Source organism: Oncorhynchus clarkii, chromosome 17 (assembly GCF_045791955.1).
Source record: "Oncorhynchus clarkii lewisi isolate Uvic-CL-2024 chromosome 17, UVic_Ocla_1.0, whole genome shotgun sequence".
In the NCBI taxonomy this organism is placed as follows: domain Eukaryota; kingdom Metazoa; phylum Chordata; class Actinopteri; order Salmoniformes; family Salmonidae; genus Oncorhynchus; species Oncorhynchus clarkii.
Genome location: NC_092163.1, coordinates 45831123 through 45854077, shown reverse-complemented (window position 1 = coordinate 45854077; position 22955 = coordinate 45831123). Strand labels below are relative to the sequence as shown.

The 22955-nt window shown below is 42.1% G+C and overlaps 1 protein-coding gene across 2 annotated transcripts; it reads left to right on the top strand.

Moving 5' to 3' along the window:
- Positions 1 to 1012: 1012 nt before the first annotated feature.
- Positions 1013 to 16651, top strand: LOC139370929 (voltage-gated hydrogen channel 1-like). 2 transcript variants are annotated; one of them, XM_071110821.1, is made up of 6 exons: positions 1013 to 1208; positions 12818 to 13043; positions 13256 to 13360; positions 13684 to 13915; positions 14123 to 14235; positions 14376 to 16651. In XM_071110821.1, the coding sequence occupies exons 2-6, from the start codon at positions 12867 to 12869 to the stop codon at positions 14430 to 14432; spliced, it is 684 nt and encodes a 227-aa protein (XP_070966922.1). In that variant the 5' UTR covers positions 1013 to 1208; positions 12818 to 12866; the 3' UTR covers positions 14433 to 16651. The 2 variants fall into 2 exon arrangements, with proteins under 2 accessions (XP_070966922.1, XP_070966923.1); XM_071110822.1 differs by having other exon boundaries at positions 1027 to 1208; positions 12863 to 13043.
- The last annotated feature ends 6304 nt before the right edge of the window (positions 16652 to 22955 follow it).

Below are 22955 nucleotides of genomic sequence, written 5' to 3'. Positions count from 1 at the left end.
TTCATGATGCTCTCTGCGCTTTTAACGGACCTCTGAGACTATCACAGTGCAGGTGCATTTATACGGAGACTTGATTACACACATGTGGATTGTATTTGTCATCATTAGTCATTTAGGTCAACATTGGATCATTCAGAGATTCTCACTGAACTTCTGGAGAGAGTTTGCTGCACTGAAAGTAAAGGGGCTGAATAATTTTGCACGCCTAATTTTTCAGTTTTTGATTTGTTAAAAAAGTTTGAAATATCCAATAAATGTCGTTCCACTTCATGATTGTGTCCCACTTGTTGTTGATTCTTCACAAAAAAATACAGTTTTATATCTTTATGTTTGAAGCCTGAAATGTGGCAAAAGGTCGAAAGTTCAAGGGGGCCGAATACTTTCGCAAGGCACTGTATTTGTGCTAAAAATGTGGGGCTCAGAACATGTGGCTCTGCCCCACCTGCCCTGAATGTTGTTGTTTTTTCTTCCTTTATTTAACTAGGCAAGTTAGTTAAAAACAAATTCTTATTTTCAATGACAGCCTAGGAACAGTGGGTTAACTGTCTGTTCAAGGGCAGAATGACAGATTTGTACCTTGTCATCTCAGGGATTTGAACTTGCAAAAAGTCCAATGCTCTAACCACTAGCCTACCCTGCCGCACCAATGACGGGTTGCCACTGGTGATGTGTGGTTATGGAACATCAAAAGGTTCCTGCTCGATCAAAAAACATTTGGGGCTGAAGCCCTCGAAGCCCAGCCCTAGAGATGCCACTGGACAATGACCCATCACATCGGAGCTGCTCCGTCATTTTGTCAACAAGGCAGCATGGTGATCATTCAGAAACATACATCTCTTTTCCATAAAATACATTTTTGCATTTTCAAACTTGTTTTCATTGGGAAGGCAGATAAAGCGTTTATCAAAAGCAATCACCTTTGCAAGAAAAACACATAATCCTACTCATTAATACACATGCGTAAATTAGGCTGCATCACTTTTGTTTTGAGTCGATATAGCCTTTGAATAATAGGCTCACGTCTGGGAGGCGGTGCGGTTCCAAATTTTATGCAGTCAACTTTCGTCTACACGGCGCCGTTCCTCTTGGAATGTGCTGGTTCTGAGACAGAGGCGGAGTTGAGGACAAAGGTTTTATGGGAAAAACGGAGGACATCAACAACTTTTCAACGGGACTATAAACTATTAAAGCACTAGGTCTACATTAAGGTAAACAAATACTTTATTTGTTGAAGGTGGTTATCGCTTTACACTGCAATAGGATTTGGAGTTGCTCAGATGGTATTATATTAGTGAACTGGCTATTTCTTTGGTGGATATGAACATATTTTAAGGCGCTACTCTAAAGTAAATAGTTCAAGGATGACACGAATTAGAAACGATGTATTATGCCAGTAAATTCAGTTGATTTGCACATAGTGTAAAGTGCAGAGCGGGCGTTGTTTTTTTTTATACCAGCAGGAGATCACGAGTTGTCCTCAAGATGCCTGGGTTTGAGCTGTAGATCAGACGTTCCCCGCAAGTGTCGCTCAGTATTCCGAAACATTGTTGCCAACACATTATATGGTTCTACAATAGTGAGTGGCAATTCCAGTCCTCGGTGGACTGAGTGGTGTCATTTCTCGTGTGGCCTCAAATTGATAGCCTGGTCCCAGATCTGTTTGTGTTATCATGTCAAAGCCTTGTCACTCCGGAGTGGTATACTACGAAGTAAGCTAGATCTACTCAGGATTTTATAATACTAGCCAGGTTCACTTAGCTTAATATTCCAGGTCAGGCTTCATCCATACTACGACGGTAGATATTGCTTTTCTACGGATTCACGGCCTGTTCACCCCACCCGGCTACCGCCTAGAAGGCGGAGACAGTACAGGTGCATCAAAACTGGGATTTAGAGACAGACAAACAGCTTTTTATTTTTGATTGTGTGTATTGCTGTAGTGTTGGACCTCCACTGAACACAAATTACCGTAAAATATGGGTCCCATGTTTCATGAGCTGAAAAAAAGAGCCCATCCAGGCATTTTCCATATGCACAAACAACGTATTTCTCTTAAACTTTGTGCACACATTTGTTTATATCCCTGTTAAAGCATTACTCTTTGCCAACTTAATCCATCCACCTGACAGGTGTGGTATATCAAGAAGCTGATTAAACAGTATGATCATTACAAAGGTCAAATAAATCAAATTGTAATGGTCGCATACACATATTTAGTAGATGATATTACTGGTGTAGCGAAATCCTTGTGTTCCTGCACCACTTTAAAATGTGCAGTTTTGTCACACAACACAATGCAGCAGATGTATCAAGTTTTGAGGGAGCATGCAATTGGCATGCGGCCTGCAGGAATTTGCACCAGAGCTGTTGCCAGAGAATTGAATGTTCATTTATCTACCATAAGATGTCGTTTTTAGAGAATTTGGCAGTACGTCTAACCGGCCTCACGTCTAACCGGCCTCACAACCACAAGCCGCGTGTGGGTTAGCGGTTTGCTGATGTCAATGTTGTGAACAGAGTGCCCCATGGTGGCGGTGGGGTTATGGTATGGGCAGGCATAAGCTACGAACAACAATCACAATTGCATTTTATTGATGGCAATTTGAATTCACAAAGATGCCATGATGAGATCCTGAGGCCCATTGTCGTGCCATTAATCCGCCGCCATCACCTCATGGTTCAGCATGATAATGCACTGCCCCATGTTGTAAGGACCTGTACACAATCCCTAGAAGCTGAAAATGTCCCATTTCTTCCATAGCCTGCATACCAGAAATCACCCATTGAGCATGTTTGGTGTGCTCTGGATCGACGTGTGTTCCAGTTCCCAACAATATCCCGCAACTTCGCACAGCCATTGAAGAGGAGTGGGACAACATTCCACACAATCAACAGCCTGATCAACTCTATGCGAAGGAGATACAGTGCCTTGCGAAAGTATTCGGCCCCCTTGAACTTTGCGACCTTTTGCCACATTTCAGGCTTCAAACATAAAGATATAAAACTGTATTTTTTTGTGAAGAATCAACAACAAGTGGGACACAATCATGAAGTGGAACGACATTTATTGGATATTTCAAACTTTTTTAACAAATCAAAAACTGAAAAATTGGGCGTGCAAAATTATTCAGCCCCTTTACTTTCAGTGCAGCAAACTCTCTCCAGAAGTTCAGTGAGGATCTCTGAATGATTCAATGTTGACCTAAATGACTAATGATGATAAAGACAATCCACCTGTGTGTAATCAAGTCTCCGTATAAATGCACCTGCACTGTGATAGTCTCAGAGGTCCGTCAAAAGCGCAGAGAGCATCATGAAGAACAAGGAACACACCAGGCAGGTCCGAGATACTGTTGTGAAGAAGTTTAAAGCCGGATTTTGATACAAAAAGATTTCCCAAGCTTTAAACATCCCAAGGAGCACTGTGCAAGCGATAATATTGAAATGGAAGGAGTATCAGACCACTGCAAATCTACCAAGACCTGGCCGTCCCTCTAAACTTTCAGCTCATACAAGGAGAAGACTGATCAGAGATGCAGCCAAGAGGCCCATGATCACTCTGGATGAACTGCAGAGATCTACAGCTGAGGTGGGAGACTCTGTCCATAGGACAACAATCAGTTGTATATTGCACAAATCTGGCCTTTATGGAAGAGTGGCAAGAAGAAAGCCATTTCTTAAAGATATCCATAAAAAGTGTCGTTTAAAGTTTGCCACAAGCCACCTGGGAGACACACCAAACATGTGGAAGAAGGTGCTCTGGTCAGATGAAACCAAAATTGAACTTTTTGGCAACAATGCAAAACGTTATGTTTGGCGTAAAAGCAACACAGCTGAACACACCATCCCCACTGTCAAACATGGTAGTGGCAGCATCATGGTTTGGGCCTGCTTTTCTTCAGCAGGGACAGGGAAGATGGTTAAAATTGATGGGAAGATGGATGGAGCCAAATACAGGACCATTCTGGAAGAAAACCTGATGGAGTCTGCAAAAGACCTGAGACTGGGACGGAGATTTGTCTTCCAACAAGACAATGATCCAAAACATAAAGCAAAATCTACAATGGAATGGTTCAAAAATAAACATATCCAGGTGTTAGAATGGCCAAGTCAAAGTCCAGACCTGAATCCAATCGAGAATCTGTGGAAAGAACTGAAAACTGCTGTTCACAAATGCTCTCCATCCAACCTCACTGCGCTCGAGCTGTTTTGCAAGGAGGAATGGGAAAAAATTTCAGTCTCTCGATGTGCAAAACTGATAGAGACATACCCCAAGCGACTTACAGCTGTAATCGCAGCAAAAGGTGGCGCTACAAAGTATTAACTTAAGGGGGCTGAATAATTTTGCACGCCCAATTTTTCAGTTTTTGATTTGTTAAAAAAGTTTGAAATATCCAATAAATGTCGTTCCACTTCATGATTGTGTCCCACTTGTTGTTGATTCTTCACAAAAAAATACAGTTTTATATCTTTATGTTTGAAGCCTGAAATGTGGCAAAAGGTCGCAAAGTTCAAGGGGGCCGAATACTTTCGCAAGGCACTGTATATCGCGCTGCACACCAGATACGGACTGCTTTTCTGACCCACACCCCTACCTTTTAAAAATAAGTATCTGCGACCAACCGATTCATATCTGTATTCCCAGGCATGTGAAATTGATAGATTTGGGCCTAAATCGACTGATTTCCTTATGAACATTTACTCATTAAAATCTTTGAAATTGTTGCATGTTGCATTTTTATATATTTTTTATTCAGTATAGAAACACAAACTTTTCGCTGCACCTGGGTTATCTGCATACCTCTGTACGCGACCAATAAACTTTGATTTGAACCTGCTACGTTTATTCTCCTAACCTGCTATGTTTGTTTCTAACCTTCCACCTTAATGATCCTACTCTGCCTAACTGGCTTAGCTAAAATATTGTTAGGTTTCGACACACACCCACTGGTATTGATGATCCCACTTGTTTCGCAATGTTCACTTTCAGACACACCCCAAGTAGGCCTATGCAGTTCCCCATACTTGCGTCCACCTGCCACAAGCACACTTTTTACTGTGCGTGCATGTTGCAAATGGCTAGCAGCATTTCCCAAACTCTGAGCACATTTTGGTTTTTGACCTAACACTACATAGCTGATTCAAATTATCAAATCTTGATGATTAGTTGATTTGAATCAGTTTTGTGGTGCTAGGGCAAAAACCAAACATATACCCATTGTGGTCCCGAGGACCGAGTTTGGGAAACCCTGGAGCTAGTGGAATGCCGGAACATCAATAACCCATGGGACAAGTCCGTGCCACATTTTCATTTGTGTCAAAATGAAATACAAGTTATCTTGCAAATTCATCAGAAAGTAGGCTTTATTTTAATACTTATTGTTAATGCCATCTTGTTGTGTGATTATCAATGCACAAGCATCATTTTCCCACGGCTATCGCTCCTTCTTCTACATGTGGAACAGCTTGTTGCATTGTGGCCATAGACTTACCATCCATAGAAGGGTTTTGGAATCTCAATTTGACTTTAAAACGAATGTGCTAGCAGTGGCTGCCAGTCTTAACTTGAATGGAAACTGCCATCAATGGATTATAGAGTATGTCTATGGTTGGTTGCAGCTGTGTTTGCCTATCGCAAATTTCAAAGTACAATCTCGTGAAAAACGTACAGTTTGGAATGCAAATGCTGTCATTACTAAATGTGTAATGTGATAGGTATTAACAATTTGTGACCCACCACCTGTATTCGATTCTATGTAGCAAAATTTGAAATTAAGTTTTTTACATTGGATAAAATTAGAGACTCTGAGCCAGAAAATGGTATGGTACACTGCAGTTGAGGAACAATTACAAAGTAAACCTGTAACCCTACTGTTGAGAAAATGGCCTGGTTCGAGTACAGGCTCTGTCGCAGCAGGCTGCGACTGGGAGACCCATGGGACGGCGCACAATTTGCCCAGCGTCGTCCAGGTTAGGGGAGGGTTGGGCTGGCAGGGATGTCCTTGTCCCATCGCGCTCTAGTGACTCCTGTCGCGGGCCGGGGGCAAGCATGCTGACACAGTCGCCAGGTGTACAGTGTTTCCTCCGACACATTGGTGTGGCTGGCTTCCGGGTTAAGCAGGCATTGTGTCAAGAAGCAGTGCAGCTTGGTTGGGTCGTGTTTCGAAGGACGGATGGCTCTCGACCTTCGCCTCTCCCGAGTTCGTACGGGAGTGGCAGAGATGAGACAAGACTGGGGAGAAAAAGGGGTCAAAGTAAAAAATCAAATCCAACTTGATCTAGTCCTTGGCCTATATCCTAATTTGACTTTGGTGCAGGTTATGTGGTTCTTCACATTACCGTCTCTGGAAAACACACACTATATCAAATCTAAGTTTGTCACATGCACAGGATACAGAAGGTGTAAACATGCACAGGATACAGAAGGTGTAAACAGAACGGTGAAATGGTTACTTTCAGAGTGGAGTCTTTTATTTAGACATGTAGCTAACTAGCTAGCTAAACAATGAACAATAATCTCAACTCTAGTGCCGCGTTCAAAACAACTGGGAAAAATCTATTTGAACAGTCAACCAACTCAGGAAATCGGGCCACTTTCTAGAGCTCCTACCCAGATCATACACGTAACGTTAGCTAGCGAGCCAGCCAGCTAATGTTAGCTAACTAGATAACAGTACGCTTTAACTTGCAATGAAAACCTAGCTAGACTTTTACCCATATATATGGATGACCGCTTCTCCCTCCATCATGGATGACATGGTTGACCTTAGTTTGAAGATGTAATCCACAGACAGTTGTTTTATACAACCGCTTTCTTTCTGTGTTCTCTTTTTGGACTCTCTCCGCATTTGTGTTATGTAACCAAATATAACATATACTGATTTGAGTGTCCCAAAAAAATAAAATAAAGCAGTACATCACATTACCCCACCGCTACATATCCACAGCACAAAATGTACAATAACACCATAAAACAATATTCATATTTACGTGTGTAGAGTGCATGTGTGATTATGTGTTTGTCGGTCTATCTCTTCACAGTCCACGTTGTTCCGTAAGATGTAGTTTTCATCTGTTTAAAAAAAACTGGTTTTACTGCTTGCATGAGTTACTTGATGTTGAATGGAGTTCCATGTAGTCATGGATAGTACTGTGTGTTTCCCGGAGTCTGTTCTGGACTTGTGGGCTGTGAAGAAACTCCTTGTGGGGTACATCACTGTGGCCGAGCTCGCTGCCATTCAGGACCTCTATATCAGGCAGTGTCAGTGGAAGGTTTGGAAAAGACTCCAGCCACCCAAGCCATAGACTGTTCACTCTGCTACTGTCTGGCAAACAGTACCGGAGCATCGGCTTTCGGACTAACAGGCTCCGAGACAGCTTCTACCCCCAAGCCATTAGACTGCTAAATAGTCAGGGTAACCATTAATTAACTATCTGTGTACAATAACACTTCCTAATAAAATACAAAATAAAACCTGAACCAGCACTTGCAATCCCAACTACGCTGACCAAAAATATGAATGCAACATGTAAAGTGTTGGTCCCATGTTTCTTCAGCTGAAATAAAATATCCCAGAAATGTTCCATATGCTCAAAACACTTATTTCTCTCAAATGGTGTTCACACATTTTTTTACATCCCTGTTGGTGAGAATTTATCCTTTGCCAAGATAATCTATCCACCTGACAGGTGTGGCATATCAAGAAGCTGATTAAACAGCATGATCATTACACAGGCCTGGCTTCCCAGTGGGTGGGCCTATGCCCTCCCAGGCCCAACCATGGCTGTGCCCCTGCCCAATCATGTGAAATCCATAGATTAGGGCCTAATTAATTTATTTGTTGCATGTTGCGTTTATATTTTTGTTCAGTATAGCTCTGACTCTACTGAAGTGTACTTTCTATGCCTGTGATATGTGGTTGTCCCACCTAGCTATCTTAAGATGGTTGTATTAACTGTCAGTCGCTCTGCTAAATGGCAAAATTGTAAATTGAGTTGCACCCCCCTCAGAACAGCCTCAATTCATCAGGGCAATGACTCTACAAGGTGTCTAAAGCGTTCCACAGGGATGCTGACCCATGTTGAGTTAAATGATACCTACAGTTGTGTCAAGTTGGTTGGATGTCCTTGGTTGGTGGACCATTCTTGATACACATGGGAAACTGTTGAGCGTGAAAAACCCAGCAGCATTGCAGTTCTTGACACAAACCGGTGTGCATCGCACCTAGCAGCCGTTCAAAAGCACGTCAATCTTTTGTCTTGCCCATTCACCCTCAATGGCACACATACACAATCCATGTCTCAATTTTCTCAAGGCTTAAAAGTCCTTCTTTAACCTGTCTCCTGCCCTCCATCTACACTGATTTGAAGTGACATCCAGTAAGGGATCATAACTTTCACCTGGTCAGTCTGTCAAGGAAAGACCAAGTGTAATTAATGTGTTGTACACTCGGTGTGTATACACACACACTCACTACATTGACACTTTCACACAAACCCCACACACATTCAAATATACTACAAACGCATACTGACACAACACAAACATTTTACACAAATTTGCTGCTGCTACTCTGTTCTTTATTTTACTCATCTATCACGATGCCTAGTCACTTTACCCTACCTTCATGTACAGTCGTGGCTAAAAGTTTTGAGAATGACACAAATATTAATTTCCACAAGGTTTGCTGCTTCAGTGTCTTTAGATATTTTTGTCAGATGTTACTATGGAATACTGAAGTATAATTACAAGCATTTCATAAGTGTCAAAGGTTTTTATTGACAATTACATGAAGTTGATGCAGAGTCAATATTTGCAGTGTTGACCCTTCTTTTTCAGCAATCTGCCCTGGCATGCTGTCAATTAACTTCTGGGCCACATCCTGACTGATGGCAGCCCATTCTTGCATAATCAATGCTTGGAGTTTGTCAGAATTTGTGGGGTTTTGTTTGTCCACCTGCTTCTTGAGGATTGACCACAAGTTCTCAATAGGATTAAAGTCTGGGGAGTTTCCTGGCCATGGACCCAAAATATCGATGTTTTGTTCTTCGAGCCACTTAGTTATCAATTTTGCCTTATGGCAAGGTGCTCCATCATGCTGGAAAAGGCATTGTTCATCACCAAATTGTTCCTGGATGGTTGGGAGAAGTTGCTCTTGGAGGATGTGTTGGTACCATTCTTTATTCATGGCTGTGTTCTTAGGGAAAATTGTGAGTGAGCCCACTCCCATGGCTGAGAAGCAACCCCACACCTTGTCTTCTCCGGACAAGCTTTTTTCCGGATGCCCCAAACAATCGGAAAGGGGATTCATCAGAGAAAATTACTTTACCCCAGTCCTCAGCAGTCCAATCCCTGAACCTTTTGCAGAATATCAGTCTGTCCCTGATGTTTTTCCTGGAGAGAAGTGGCTTCTTTGCTGCCCTTCTTGACACCAGGCCATCCTCCAAAAGTCTTCGCCTCACTGTGCGTGCAGATGCACTCACGCCTGCCTGTTGCCATTCCTGAGCAAGCTCTGTACTGGTGGTGCCCCGTTCCCGCAGCTTAATCAACTTTAGCAGACGTCTTGGCGCTTGCTGGACTTTCTTGGGCGCCCTGAAGCCTTCTTCACAACAATTGAACCGCTCTCCTTGAAGTTCTTGATGAGCCAATAAATGGTTGATTTAGGTGCAATCTTACTGGCAGCAATGTCCTTGCCTGTGAAGCCCTTTTTGTGCAGAGCAATGATGAAGGCACATGTTTCCTTGCAGGTAACCATGATTGACAGAGGAAGAACAATGATTCCTTTTGGAGCTTCCAGTCTGTTAATCAAACTCAATCAGCATGACCGAGTGATCTCCAGCCTTGTCCTCGTCAACACTCACAACTGTGTTAATTTGAGAATCACTGACATGATGTCAGCTGGTCCTTTTGTGGCAGGGCTGAAATGCAGTGGAAATGTTTTTGGGGATTCAGTTCATTTGCATGGCAAAGAGGGACTTTGTAATTCATCTGGTCACTCTTCATAACATTCTGGAGTATATGCAAATTGCCATCATACAAACTAAAGCAGTAGACTTTGAAAATTAATATTTGTGTCATTCTCAACTTTTGGCCACGACTGTACATACAATGGGGCAAAAAGTATTTAGTCAGCCACCAATTGTGCAAGTTCTCCCACTTAAAAAGATGAGAGGCCTGTAATTTTCATCATAGGTACACTTCAACTATGACAGACAAAATTAGAAAAAAATCCAGAAAATCACATTGTAGGTTTTTTAATGAATTTATTTGCAAATTATGGTGGAAAATAAGTATTTGGTCACCTACAAACAAGCAAGATTTCTGGCTCTCACAGACCTGTAACTTCTTCTTTAAGAGGCTCCTCTGTCCTCCACTCGTTACCTGTATTAATGGCACCTGTTTGAACTTGTTATCAGTATAAAAGACACCTGTCCACAACCTTAAACAGTCACACTCCAAACTCAACTATGGCCAAGACCAAAGAGCTGTCAAAGGACACCAGAAACAAAATTGTAGACCTGCACCAAGCTGGGAAGACTGAATCTGCAATAGGTAAGCAGCTTGGTTTGAAGAAATCAACTGTGGGAGCAATTATTAGGAAATGGAAGACATACAAGACCACTGATAATCTCCCTCGATCTGGGGCTCCCATGGGGTCAAAACAATCACAAGAACAGTGAGCAAAAATCCCAGAACCACACGGGGGGACCAAGTGAATGACATGCAGAGAGCTGGGACCAAAGTAAGAAAGCCTACCATCAGTAACACACTACGCCGCCAGGGACTCAAATCCTGCAGTGCCAGACGTGTCCCCCTGCTTAAGCCAGTACATGTCCAGGGCCGTCTGAAGTTTGCTAGAGAGCATTTGGATGATCCAGAAGAAGATTGGGAGAATGTCATATGGTCAGATGAAACCAAAATATAACTTTTTGGTAAAAACTCAACTCGTCGTGTTTGGAGGACAAAGAATGCTGAGTTGCATCCAAAGAACACCATACCTACTGTGAAGCATGGGGGTGGGATCATCATGCTTTGGGGCTGTTTCTCTGCAAAGGGACCAGGACAACTGATCCGTGTAAAGGAAAGAATGAATGGGGCCATGTATCGTGAGATTTTGAGTGAAAACCTCCTTCCATCAGCAAGGGCATTGAAGATGAAACGTGGCTGGGTCTTTCAGCATGACAATGATCCCAAACACACCGCCCGGGCAACGAAGGAGTGGCTTCGTAAGAAGCATTTCAAGGCCCTGGAGTGGCCTAGCCAGTCTCCAGATCTCAACCCCATAAAAAATATTTGGAGGGAGTTAAAAGTCTGTGTTGCCCAGCAACAGCCCCAAAACATCACTGCTCTAGAGGAGATCTGCATGGAGGAATGGGCCAAAATACCAGCAACAGTGTGTGAAAACCTTGTGAAGACTTACATAAAACGTTTGACCTCTGTCATTGCCAACAAAGGGTATATAACATTGAGTATTGAGATACACTTTTGTTATTTACTAAATACTTTTTTGCCCCACTGTATCTACCTGCCTTCATGTACATATCTACCTAAAATAACTTGTACCTCTGCACCTTGATCTGGTACTGGTACTCCCTGTATATAGCTCCATTCTTGTGTATTTTATTCATCATGTGTTACAATTTGTTATTAATTTTAAACTGCATCGTTGGGAAAGGCTCGTAAGCAAGCATTTCACGGTAAAGACTACACCAGTTGTACTTGGCCAATATGACAAATACAATTTGATTTGATTTGTAGTATAGGGCTCTGGCATGACAAGGAGTTGACATGACACAAACAGATCTTGGAAAATAAAGGAGAGCCACACACACTAGGAGCTCAAATGCAGAAATGTTTATGTCCAACATTTCGACAGACAAGCTGTCTTCATCAGGGTACAATGACAAACATTGCGGGGTGACTCATTTATATAGTGTCAAAAGACACACATACAGGTGTCTGTAATCATGGCCGGGTGTGGCCTGATACATTGGTTAATTCTCATATTTTAAAATGGCATACAAAAAACATGAATGGATAGCGTACAATCATAGATACAATTTGGCTACATAAGCCTACAAACATTTACAATGAATAGCAAAATGACAACAATCACGAGAATGGCTTCAGATCAAAGTGTACGTTGAGACCGAAGGGAGCAAAGGTCTTTAAATTAAAGATCCAGGCAGCCTCTCGTTTTAGCAATACATTGTCGAGGTCACCCCCTCTCCTAGATCTTGGACCAGGCTATAGAATTGTTGACATATGCTTATTATTAGCCTACTATTTTACACTTGTTACATTGTTAAAACCATTTGTTGACCATTATCACTAAATGTATTAAAGCTTTTTGACAAAATAAATAAAACAAGTATTTATTGTAATGATAAAATCTATTGGTCTAGATTTTCTTAGGAAATTCAACATAGGTTGGCCACACAGTTCACTTGCATCTTGAGTCAAAGGGTTTGGTTTGTTGACATCTTGCATGCTTTTGTAATGTTTAAAAGTAGAAGTATACTTGTATTGTACAGTACAATGAATTACTGTTAGAGCAGTCATTCATAAGTTGCAATAGGCTGTCTATTCTTTGTGTATATGAAAATTTGAGGGTTACAATATGTATCCCAACGCCTAATCAACATGCTGGGGATGATATGAACCTTGTTAATGCTAGTAAATTGGTTAAACTAACAATGTCAATGTTAGGAAATGAAAACCTTAGATAAACACTAGGGCTATTGAGTTATTGTACTTCAGACAAACTTGTGACATTTGATAGCTTTGGCATTTAACATTCAGTTAACTTCTAACTAGGAAAACCACAGTCTCTTTGTGGTGGGCCACCCCACCCCCCTGCAGCACCATGTCCAAGTACCTGAGGCATTTCACCACGGTGGGTGATGACCACACAGCCCATTGGCACAACGAGGGGCTGCATGAGGCTAGAGAGGAGACGGGACCAGCCACAGGACAGTTGCCCCACTTACAAGTCACCTTCAGAGACTCCCTGAAGAGACTCTACAGCTCAGACAGATTCCAGGTATGGAATATGAGTGGAGTAGGCAATGCTCATACTATCTATCCAACACAGTCAATGTTACCTTTGCTCAAATCAAATGTCAACTGTGGATGGGGAATGTGTGTTTCTCAGTCTAGGCTGCAAATGTGACAGTAAATTCACTCCCCTTCTCTTGTTGTACATTGTCAGAAGGTTGGTCTTTACTGATGTTGGGTGTTTGCCTTTTGGTTTAGATAGCTGTGGTATGCCTGGTCATCCTGGATGCATTCTTTGTGCTGGGCGAGCTACTGATCGACCTGTCAATCATCAAGTTGGAGCATGGGCACGTTGCCCCTCAGGTAAGATATGTCCACCGAGTGGCGTAGTGGTCTAAGGCAGTGCATCTCGGTGCTAGTGGCGTCACTACATACCGTGGTTCGATTCCGGGCTGTATGACAACGGTCCGGGATTGGGAGTCCCATAGGGCAGCGCACAAACGGCCCAGCGTCGTCCGGGTTAGGGGAGAGTTTGCCCGGGGTAGGCTGTCGTAAAATAAGAATATGTTCTTAACTGACTTGCCTAGTTAAATTTAGGGAATAAGTTGCTATTTGGCACACGGATCAAGAAATGCGTGACCCAAACCTTCTTACAACTCCTCCTCTGTCCTTTCCCTCTTCACCAGGTCTTCCACTACCTGAGTCTGGCTCTTCTCACCTTCTTCATGGTGGAGCTGGCTGGAAAGCTCTTTGCCTACAGACTGGAGTTTTTCCATCACAAGTTTGAGGTGTTTGATGGGCTGGTGGTGATTGTGTCCTTCATCCTGGACATTGTGTATATCGCCAGTGAAGATGCCTTTGACGGCATGGGCCTCCTGATCCTCCTCAGGCTCTGGAGGGTGGCCAGGATCGTCAACGGTGAGAGATCCCCCACTGGTCGTGTTCATTAGGAACTCCCTGGACATGTCCAATAACAAACACAAATTTGAAGGTTTCCATTGCGAAACATGTTAAAGCTTGCCCTAATGAACACAACCTTTTATGTCACATACGGTAGCTAGCTAGGTCACCAATGTCACAGAATGGGTTTGTGTCCAACATGACATGTTTTCTTCCACCACCCAGGAATCCTGATGTCTGTGAAGTCACGGGCCGATCGCGAAGTTCAAAAGCTGAAGGAGAGCAACGATCACCTGGTCCAGCAAGTTAACGACCTACAAGAGCACAATGGCAAGATGGTGAGTTGGGCAGCCCCTGGGAACCCAAAACACCACCTGCCCGAGACCTGTTAAGGCGTTTAGATTCTACATCTTATGAAGAGCATCAGTCAACAAACCTGGTTTTAACCCACCCTTCAATCTCTTTCCCCCTTTTTTAGGAAAAAGAGAACAGTAAACTACGAGCTATCCTCCGACAGCATAAAATTGAGTTCTGATGCAGGAAGAGGAACATGATGCCATTTTTCATCATCCACTTATAGTGTCATTGGAATTGTTCAATAAACAAGGCTATATTCTAAATAGTGTTCACCATCCATACAACATTTCAGTAAGTCATTCCACAATGACAGGAGCTTACACTGAGTTACTAGCCTGGTCCTAGAGCCGTTTTTACTCTTGCCAACTCAATTGTTGTCATTGTCAAGCCAACACTTTGGCATGACAATGAGTGAAAATAAGTTGGTATGATAACACACTGGCACTCAGGCTAGATACAATTGAGGTCGAAAGTTTACATACACCTTAGCCAAATACATTTAAACTCAGTTTTTCACAATTCCTGACATTTCATCCAAGTAAAAATTCACTGTCTTAGGTTAGTTAGGTTCACCACTTTATTTTAAGAATGTGAAATGTCAGAATAATAGTAGAGAATGATTTATTTAAGCTTTTATTTATTTCATCATATTCCCAGTGGGTCAGAAGTTTACATGCACTCAATTAGTATTTGGTAGCATTGCCTTTAAATTGTTTAACTTGGGTCAAACATTTCGGTTAGCCTTCCACAAGCTTCCCAAAATAAGTTGGGTGAATTTTGGCCCATTCCTCCTGACAGAGCTGGTGTAACTGAGTCAGGTTTGTAGGCCTCCTTGCTCGACACATACTTTTTCAGTTCTGCCCACAAATATTCTATAAGATTGAGGTCTGGGCTTTGTGATGGCCACTCTAATACCTTGACTTTGTTGTCCTTAAGCCATTTTGCAACTATGTTTGGGGTCATTGTCCATTTAGAAGACCCATTTGCGACCAAGCTTTAACTTCCTGACTGATGTCTTGAGATGTTGCTTCAATATATCCACATAACTTTATTTCCTCATGATGCCATCTATTTTGTGAAGTGCACCAGACCCTCCTGCAGCAAAGCACACCCACAACATGATGCTGTCACCCCCATGCTTCACGGTTGGGATGGTGTTCTTTGGCTTGCAAGCCTCCCCCTTTTTCCTCCAAACATAACAATGGTCATTATGGCCAAACAGTTCTATTTTTGTTTCATCAGACCAGAGGACATTTCTCCAAAAAGTACGATCTTTGTCCCCATGTGCATTTGCATACCGTAGTCTGGCATTTTTATGGTGGTTGTGGAGCAGTGGCTGCTTCCTTGCTGAGCAGCCTCTCAGGTTATGTCGATATAGGACTATTTTTACTGTGCATCTTCACAAGGTCCTTTGCTGTTCTGGGATTGATTTGCACTTTTCGCACTAAAGTATGTTCATCTCTAGGAGACAGAACGCGTCTCCTTCCTGAGCGGTATGACGGCTGCATGGTCCCATGGTGTTTATACTTGTGTACTATTGTTTGTACAGATGAACGTGGTACCTTCAGGCGTTTGGAAATTGCTCACAAGGATGAACCAGACTTGTGGAGGTCTTGGCTAATTTCTTTTGATTTTCCCCTGATGTCAAGCAAAGAGGCACGGAGTTTGAAGGTAGGCCTTGAAATACATCCACAGGTACCCTTCCAATTGACTCAAATGATGTCAATTAGCCTATCAAAAGCTTCTATAGCCATGACATGTTATGGAATTTTCCAAGCTGTTTAAAGGCACAGTCAATTTAGCGTATGTAAACTTCTGACTCACTGGAATTGTGATACAGTGAATTATAAGTGAAATAACCTCTAAACAGTTGTTGGAAAAATTACTTGTGTCATGCACAAAGTAGATGTCCTAACTGACTTGCCAAAACTATAGTTCGTTAACAAGAAATATGTGGACTGGTTGAAAAACAAGTTTAAATACTCCAACCTAAGTGTATGTAAACTTCCGACTTCAACTGTAGATTCCACATCATGAGCCAATGTTAGGTCAACCTTCCAAACATGATCTGCATATTCAAGCTGATTTTAATTGATTAGTAGGATTCATATCATATGCCAGTATCCTGCTTTGCAATACAAAGTTAAATTTGATATTTGTATCAAAATGTATGGATTTGTATGTGCTATGCCTGTATTCAAATAAGCAATGAATTGTCATCTAATTTGTTGTAAATAAGACCCTGTAATGAATGTAGCATCTGGCTGTTTTTCTGAATACCACTGTTGCCTGCTATGTAAAGACAATACAAGTATGAATCACTGAAAATGACATTTTATTAGAAAAAAAGTTTAACTATGTACAAATGAATAAAAACAAAGGTATTTGCTAACAGTATTTACGTAAGTATTCAGACCCTTTACTCAGTACTTTGTTGAAGCACCTCTGGCAGGAATTACAGCCTCGAGTCTTCTTGGGTGTGACGCTGCAAGCTTGGCACATCTGTATTTGGGGAGTTTCTCCCATTCCTCTCTGCAGATCCTCTCAAGCTCCGTCAGGTTGGATGGGGAGCGTTGCTGCACAGCTATTTTTAGGTCTCGAGATGTTCGTTCGGGTTTAAGTTTGGGCTCTGGCTCGGCCACTCAAGGACATTCAGAGACTTGTCCCGAAGCCACTCATGCGTTGACTTGGGCTGTGTGCTTAGAGTCGTTGTTCTGTTGGAAGGTGAACCGTCTCCCCAGTCTGAGGTCCTGAGTGCTCTGGAGCAGGTTTTCATCAAGGATCTCTGTACTTTGCTCCGTTCATCTTTCCCTCAATCCGGACTAGTCTCCCAGTCCCTGCCACTGAAAAACATCCCAACAGCATGATGCTGCCACCACCATGCTGCACCATAGGGATGGTGCCAGGCTTCCTCCAGACGTGATGCTTGGCAATCGGGCCAAAGAGTTCAATCTTGGTTTATCAGACCAGAGAATCTTATTTCTCATGGTCTGAGAGTCCTTTAGGTGCCTTTTAGCAAACTCCAAGCAGGCTGTCATGTGCCTTTTACTGAGGATTGGCTTCCGTCTGGCCACTCTACCAGAAAGGCATGATTGGTGAAGTGCTGCAGAGATGGCTGACCTAGAAGATTCTCCCATGTCCACAGAGGAACTCGTGAACCATCGGGTTCTTGGTCACCTCCCAAGGCCTTTCTCCATCGATTGCTCAGTTTGTCTGGGCGGTCAGCTCTAGGAAGGGTCTTGGTGCTTCCAAACTTCTCCATCATTCTTAAATGGAAGGTCACTGTTCTTGGGGACCTTCAATGCTGCAGACATTTTTTGGTACCCTTCCCCAGATCTGTGCCTCAACACAATCCTGTCTTGGAACTTTACGGACAATTCCTTCGACCTCATGGCTTGCTTTTCGCTCTGACATGCACTGTCAACTGTGGTACCTTTTATATAGACAGGTGAGTGCCTTTCCAAATAATTTCCAATCAATTGAATTTACCACAGGTGGACTCCAAGTTGTATAAACATCAAGGATGATCAATGGAAACAGGATGCACCTGAGCTAAATTTCGAGTCTCATAGCAAATAGTCTAAATAATTATGGAAATCAGGTATTTCTGTTTTTTATTTTTAAACATCTTTTAAAAACCTGTTTTCACTTAATCATTATTGGGTATTGTGTGTAGATTTGAGGATTTAATTTAAATATTTTTTAATAAGGCTGTAACCTGGGGAAGGGGTCTGAATACTTTCCGAATACACCGTACCTGCCCTCTCTTCCGTCTTGGTCGTTTACACAAAATGGAAGAAGTCGTAAGGCAGCTTGGCGTTGATAGTGGGCCTTATAGCCCGGCCGGGTGGCTGCAGACAGGTAAGAAGGTCATGGAGCTGGTGACTGACATGACATGGCTGCCTCCAGAGAGTAACGCCTGAGGAAAAGGAAAACTGTCAATAAAACATATGTAGGGTGTTACATAAAGGTGTCATGACACTGACCAGAGGTCTGGAAGATGGACTCTATTGTGCCATCACTTGGCAATATGTTTAAGACAATGCAGCTACTGTTGATTGGAGGGAATCTATCAAGGCTTTAACAGTTGCTTACAATCTCTATGGAATCTATTGTTCCATGACAGGGTAAATAATGACTTTGGACTACATTTACATTACGTTCATTTAGCAGACACTTTTCCATAGCGACCTACAATCAGTAAGTCAGACACTTAGCAGTGATGTGTGCTGTGGTTGCTTTTAAGCGCTAGTAAAAAGTGTTAAACAAATACAAGCTGATAAAGTTAGATTGACGTGTTTGCTAAGGGTTGTTTTTAAGCACTTAGTGACAAATGTTTCTATAAAGAGCACGATACAAACAATGTGGTACAATCAATATTACATTGGGCATGTCAAATCCAAGCATCAAAACTCATGGATGCAACTGTTTATGTAAAATGGTTGTGTGTTGGTTGTCCTGAAAAGAAAATGGTAAAACACTTCATTGTGAGGCTAAATACAAGGTCAGATAAATAGATTGTTGCTGGGTTCTAGGGACTGATAGGGTTCATCTATTACGTTATGTTATCATTGGTGTATGTTTAATGTAATGGTCGTTGTCTCCAGTATCTCACTGAAAACAAGCTTTTTTCAAGTTACCATTATGCTTTATAAACAAAGAAAGTACAGCTTAACCACTGTATATGGGATAACAGCAACATCTACAGTGCCTCCAGAAAGTATTCACATCCATTTCATTTTGCAACATTTTGCAACATTTTGCAGTGTTACAGAATTTAAAATGGATTCAATTTAGATTTTTTTGGGTCACTGGCCTACACACAATACCCCATAATGTCAAAGTGAAATGATGCAGTTGAAGTCAGAAGTTTACGTACACCTTAGCCAAATACATTTAAACTCAGTATTTCACAATTCCTCACATTTAATCAGAGTAAATATTCCCTGTCTTAGGTCAGTTAGGACCACCACTTTATTTTAAGAATGTGAAATGTCAGATATGTCAATAGTAGAGAGAATGAGAGAATTATTTATTTCATCACATTCCCAGTGGGTCAGAAGTTTACATATACACTCAATTAGTATTTGGTAGTATTATCCAAAGCGTTTGACACAGTTGATCATGAAATATTACTTTCTACATTGCATTATTACGTTTTCATGATTATACATATAATTGGTTATATAGTTTATTTATGCGAACGGCTGTGCATCTACCAGGGCCAAGATATCCTGTGTCGTGCTAATATATATATATATATATATATAAGACCTTGGTGCTGTGTCTTCTACTGTACTTCCCATTCTATTTGGTGATGATACCAATTTGATTTTATCACACAATAATATTTATTCACTAATTAATGACGCCAACTCAGGCATGGACACATTTTGTGAATGATTCCAGATAAACAAAATGATCTTTAAAATGTTAAAAATCCAACTTCATTGTATTCACTAGTAAGAATAAGAAATATTGTAAAATAAATAATAATTAAAGTTTAAAAGAGCCAGAATCTGAATTGGTGGAAATTAAATGGAACACGTCACATCCACTAGATTCCTCAGAGTTGTAATTAATGAAAAGTTATCTGGGAAAGATATTACATTTGTCTGCAGCAAAGTGATGAAATTTGTTGGTATCATCAGAAAGATTAGTGGTTTGGTTCATTAGGCTTGCTTCCTAACTCTATTTGATTGCTTAATTTACTCATATCTCATTTACATTAAATATTGTCTGAGCCAGAACACATGCCTCCAACCTACACAAATTATTAATCATACAAAATACATTTGCAAGACTAGCCACCTCTAATTACCTGGCTCCATCTGCACCTTTGTTTAAGAATCTCAATATCTTGTCTATTTATGACATTAATGTACACCAACTGTGCACTTGCATCTACAAATACTCATACCTCCCAGACAGTTTACCTAAACCCTTCAATGGATTCTTCCAGGTTCATTCTGAAATCTTATCAGAAACCAGCAACATGTTGGGTCATTAGCTTTCTATTCCCTTACAACCAGTTAAACAAATATAATTTGGAAATGTACCAACAAAAAAAAGCTCAGCGAAAGAAGCAGAGATAACAGAGAAATGTTTAACTAAAGTGAAGCATTCATTCTATAATTTATGACATTCTGGTGAACGAGAGTTTATTTAGTCTTTTAGGGCAATGCACTCTAATGACAGAGAAGTTGTATGTATCTAATTATACACAAGTGTCACGAATCCCACCGAAGATGGTGCCTCTTCCTGTTCGGGCGGCACTCGGCAGTCGTCGCCGGCCTACTAGCTGCCACCGATCCCCTTTTCTGTTTCATTTAGTGTTGTCTGATTAGTTGGACCTGTTTCTTGTTTAGGTTTTAGTTTTGGGCTATTTAAACCCGGTAGGCCTTTTGTGCGGGCTTGTTTTTCTGTTATTGGTGTGTGTGATTTTAGTGGATTTTATTTCCCGAACCGTTTCGTCCTGTTTGTTTTGGACTGGGTCTTTTAACACCCTTGTTTGTGGCATTGACCGATACTCTGTTGCTTTGGGAATAAATATCTAACTACCCTGTTCTCTGCGCCTGACTCCTCCACCCACTACTTCTAGAAGTCCTGAAAACAAGTTGACTAAAAATGTCTGAAATTATAAGCAGAAACATGTCTTAATTAGGCACAAAAAAAAGAATCAGGCACCTCCTGTAAAAAAATATTTCTGCCATATCTGACTGTATAGCCTACAGCGCGGGTTAGGGTTGGGTGCAGCCCTCAGATTTTCACTTTATCATATAGTTGGGCAGTTACGGATGGGTTATTAGCAATTTCGGTAGGGTGAACAAACAGTTGACCAGCTCACTACTAGTGACCACATAACCAAACTGTAAATACCGTAGCCTCCGTAGCCAATGTGAGTAAGACCTTTAAAACAGGTTAACAATCACAAGGCTGCAGGGCCACACGGATTACCAGGAAGTGTACTCAACTGGGAAGTGTCTTCACTGACATTTTCAACCTCTCCCTGTCTGAGTCTGTAATACCAACATGTTTCAAGCAGACTACCATAGTCCCTGTCCCCAAGAATACTATTGTAACCTGCCTAAATGACTACCGACCTGTAGCACACGTCTGTAGCCATGAAATGCTTTGAAAGGCTGGTCATGGCTCACATCAACACCATTATCTCTATTGCACTCCACACTGCCCTTTCACACCTGGACAAAAAGAACACCTATGTGAGAATGCTATTCATTGACTACAGCTCAGCGTTCAACATCATAGTGCCCTCAAAGCTCATTGCTAAGCTAAGGACTCTGGGACTAAACACCTCCCTCTGCAACTGGATTCCAGACTTCCTGATGGGCCGACCCCAGGTGGTAAGGGTAGGTAACAACACATCCGCCACGCTGATCCTCAACATGTGGGCCCCTCAGGGGTGCATGCTTAGTCCCCTCCTGTACTCCCTGTTCACTCATGACTGCACGGCCAGGCACGACTCCAACACCATCATTAAGTCTGCTGGTGTTCAACAGTGGTAGGCCTTATCACCCGCAACAATGAGACAGCCTATATGGAGGAGGACAGAGACCTGACCATGTGGTGCAAGGACAACAACCTCTCCCTCAATGTGATCAAGACAAATGAGATGACTGTAGACTACAGGAAAAGGAGGACCGAGCATGCCCCCATTCTCATCGAATGGGCTGTAGTGGAGCAGGTTGAGAGCTTCAAGTTCCTTGGCATCTGTTACGAATCCCTTTTGGCCCGACAGTCTAGGGGGGGATGGTAACGAGACCCGTAACATGACTCATGCAAATTATAATAGTGAAAAAGTAAGAGTGAGAACGAAATAACCACAGACAACTAAATTACCGTCAAACCCTCAGGGTTTATTGGAAAACACACGGTAATGGGGGGAGCAGGAAAAGGGGCCTTTTCTGGACCCAAGGAAACAAATAATAAGTATCCAAAAAGACCCCTAAGCTAGACTAGCTTACTTCACCAGCAGCTAACTAACATAAATAAAAATACAGTGGGTGGTCCGCCCAGTTCTAACTAGTGTTTTTATACAAAGTATTCCTACGGGTAATGTATGCCGATGGGCGACTTATCTTGGTACCCCCTTTTCCCACCGTCAAACAAACACCATAACAAAACCAATACTCACAGGTGGGGACAAAGTGACATGTAGTTGCAAAAACCAAACAAGAGATCTACAGACATGGCATTGAAAGAGAGATTGAGCTCTCGAGCAAACAACAGACAGGATTTTTAAACCAAGGGAAAGGGAATGTGATAGGGTATTGGAAACAGGAGGAGGTGTGTCTTCTCATTAACGACTGATTGATGACTGATTGGGGAATGATGCTTGCCACCTATGAGGAGGAGAGAAAAGAAATACACACACACACAGGATACCTGTATCCGTAACAGCATCCACATCCCCAACAAACTAACATGGTCCAAGCACACCAAGACAGTCGTGAAGAGGGTACACCAAGACAGTCGTGAAGAGGGTACGACAAAACCTATTCCCCCCCAGGAGAGTGAAACGATTTGGCATGGGTCCTCGAGAGCATCCTGATGGGTTGCATCACTGCCTGGTATGGCAACTGCTCGGCCTCCGACTGCAAGGCTTTACAGAGGGTAGTGCGTACAGCCCAGTACATCACCGGGGCCAAGCTTCCTGCCATCCAGGACCTCTATACCAGGC

What these genes read in the sequence shown, in the direction of transcription:
- LOC139370929 (XM_071110821.1), top strand. Translation starts at nt 12,867, where the DNA reads ATGTCCAAGTACCTGAGGCATTTCACCACGGTGGGTGATGACCACACA. An exon ending in ATGGGCACGTTGCCCCTCAG is followed by an intron (nt 13,361 to 13,683) that starts GTAAGATATGTC and finishes CCTCTTCACCAG; the next exon opens with GTCTTCCACTACCTGAGTCT. An exon ending in GGTGGCCAGGATCGTCAACG is followed by an intron (nt 13,916 to 14,122) that starts GTGAGAGATCCC and finishes TCCACCACCCAG; the next exon opens with GAATCCTGATGTCTGTGAAG.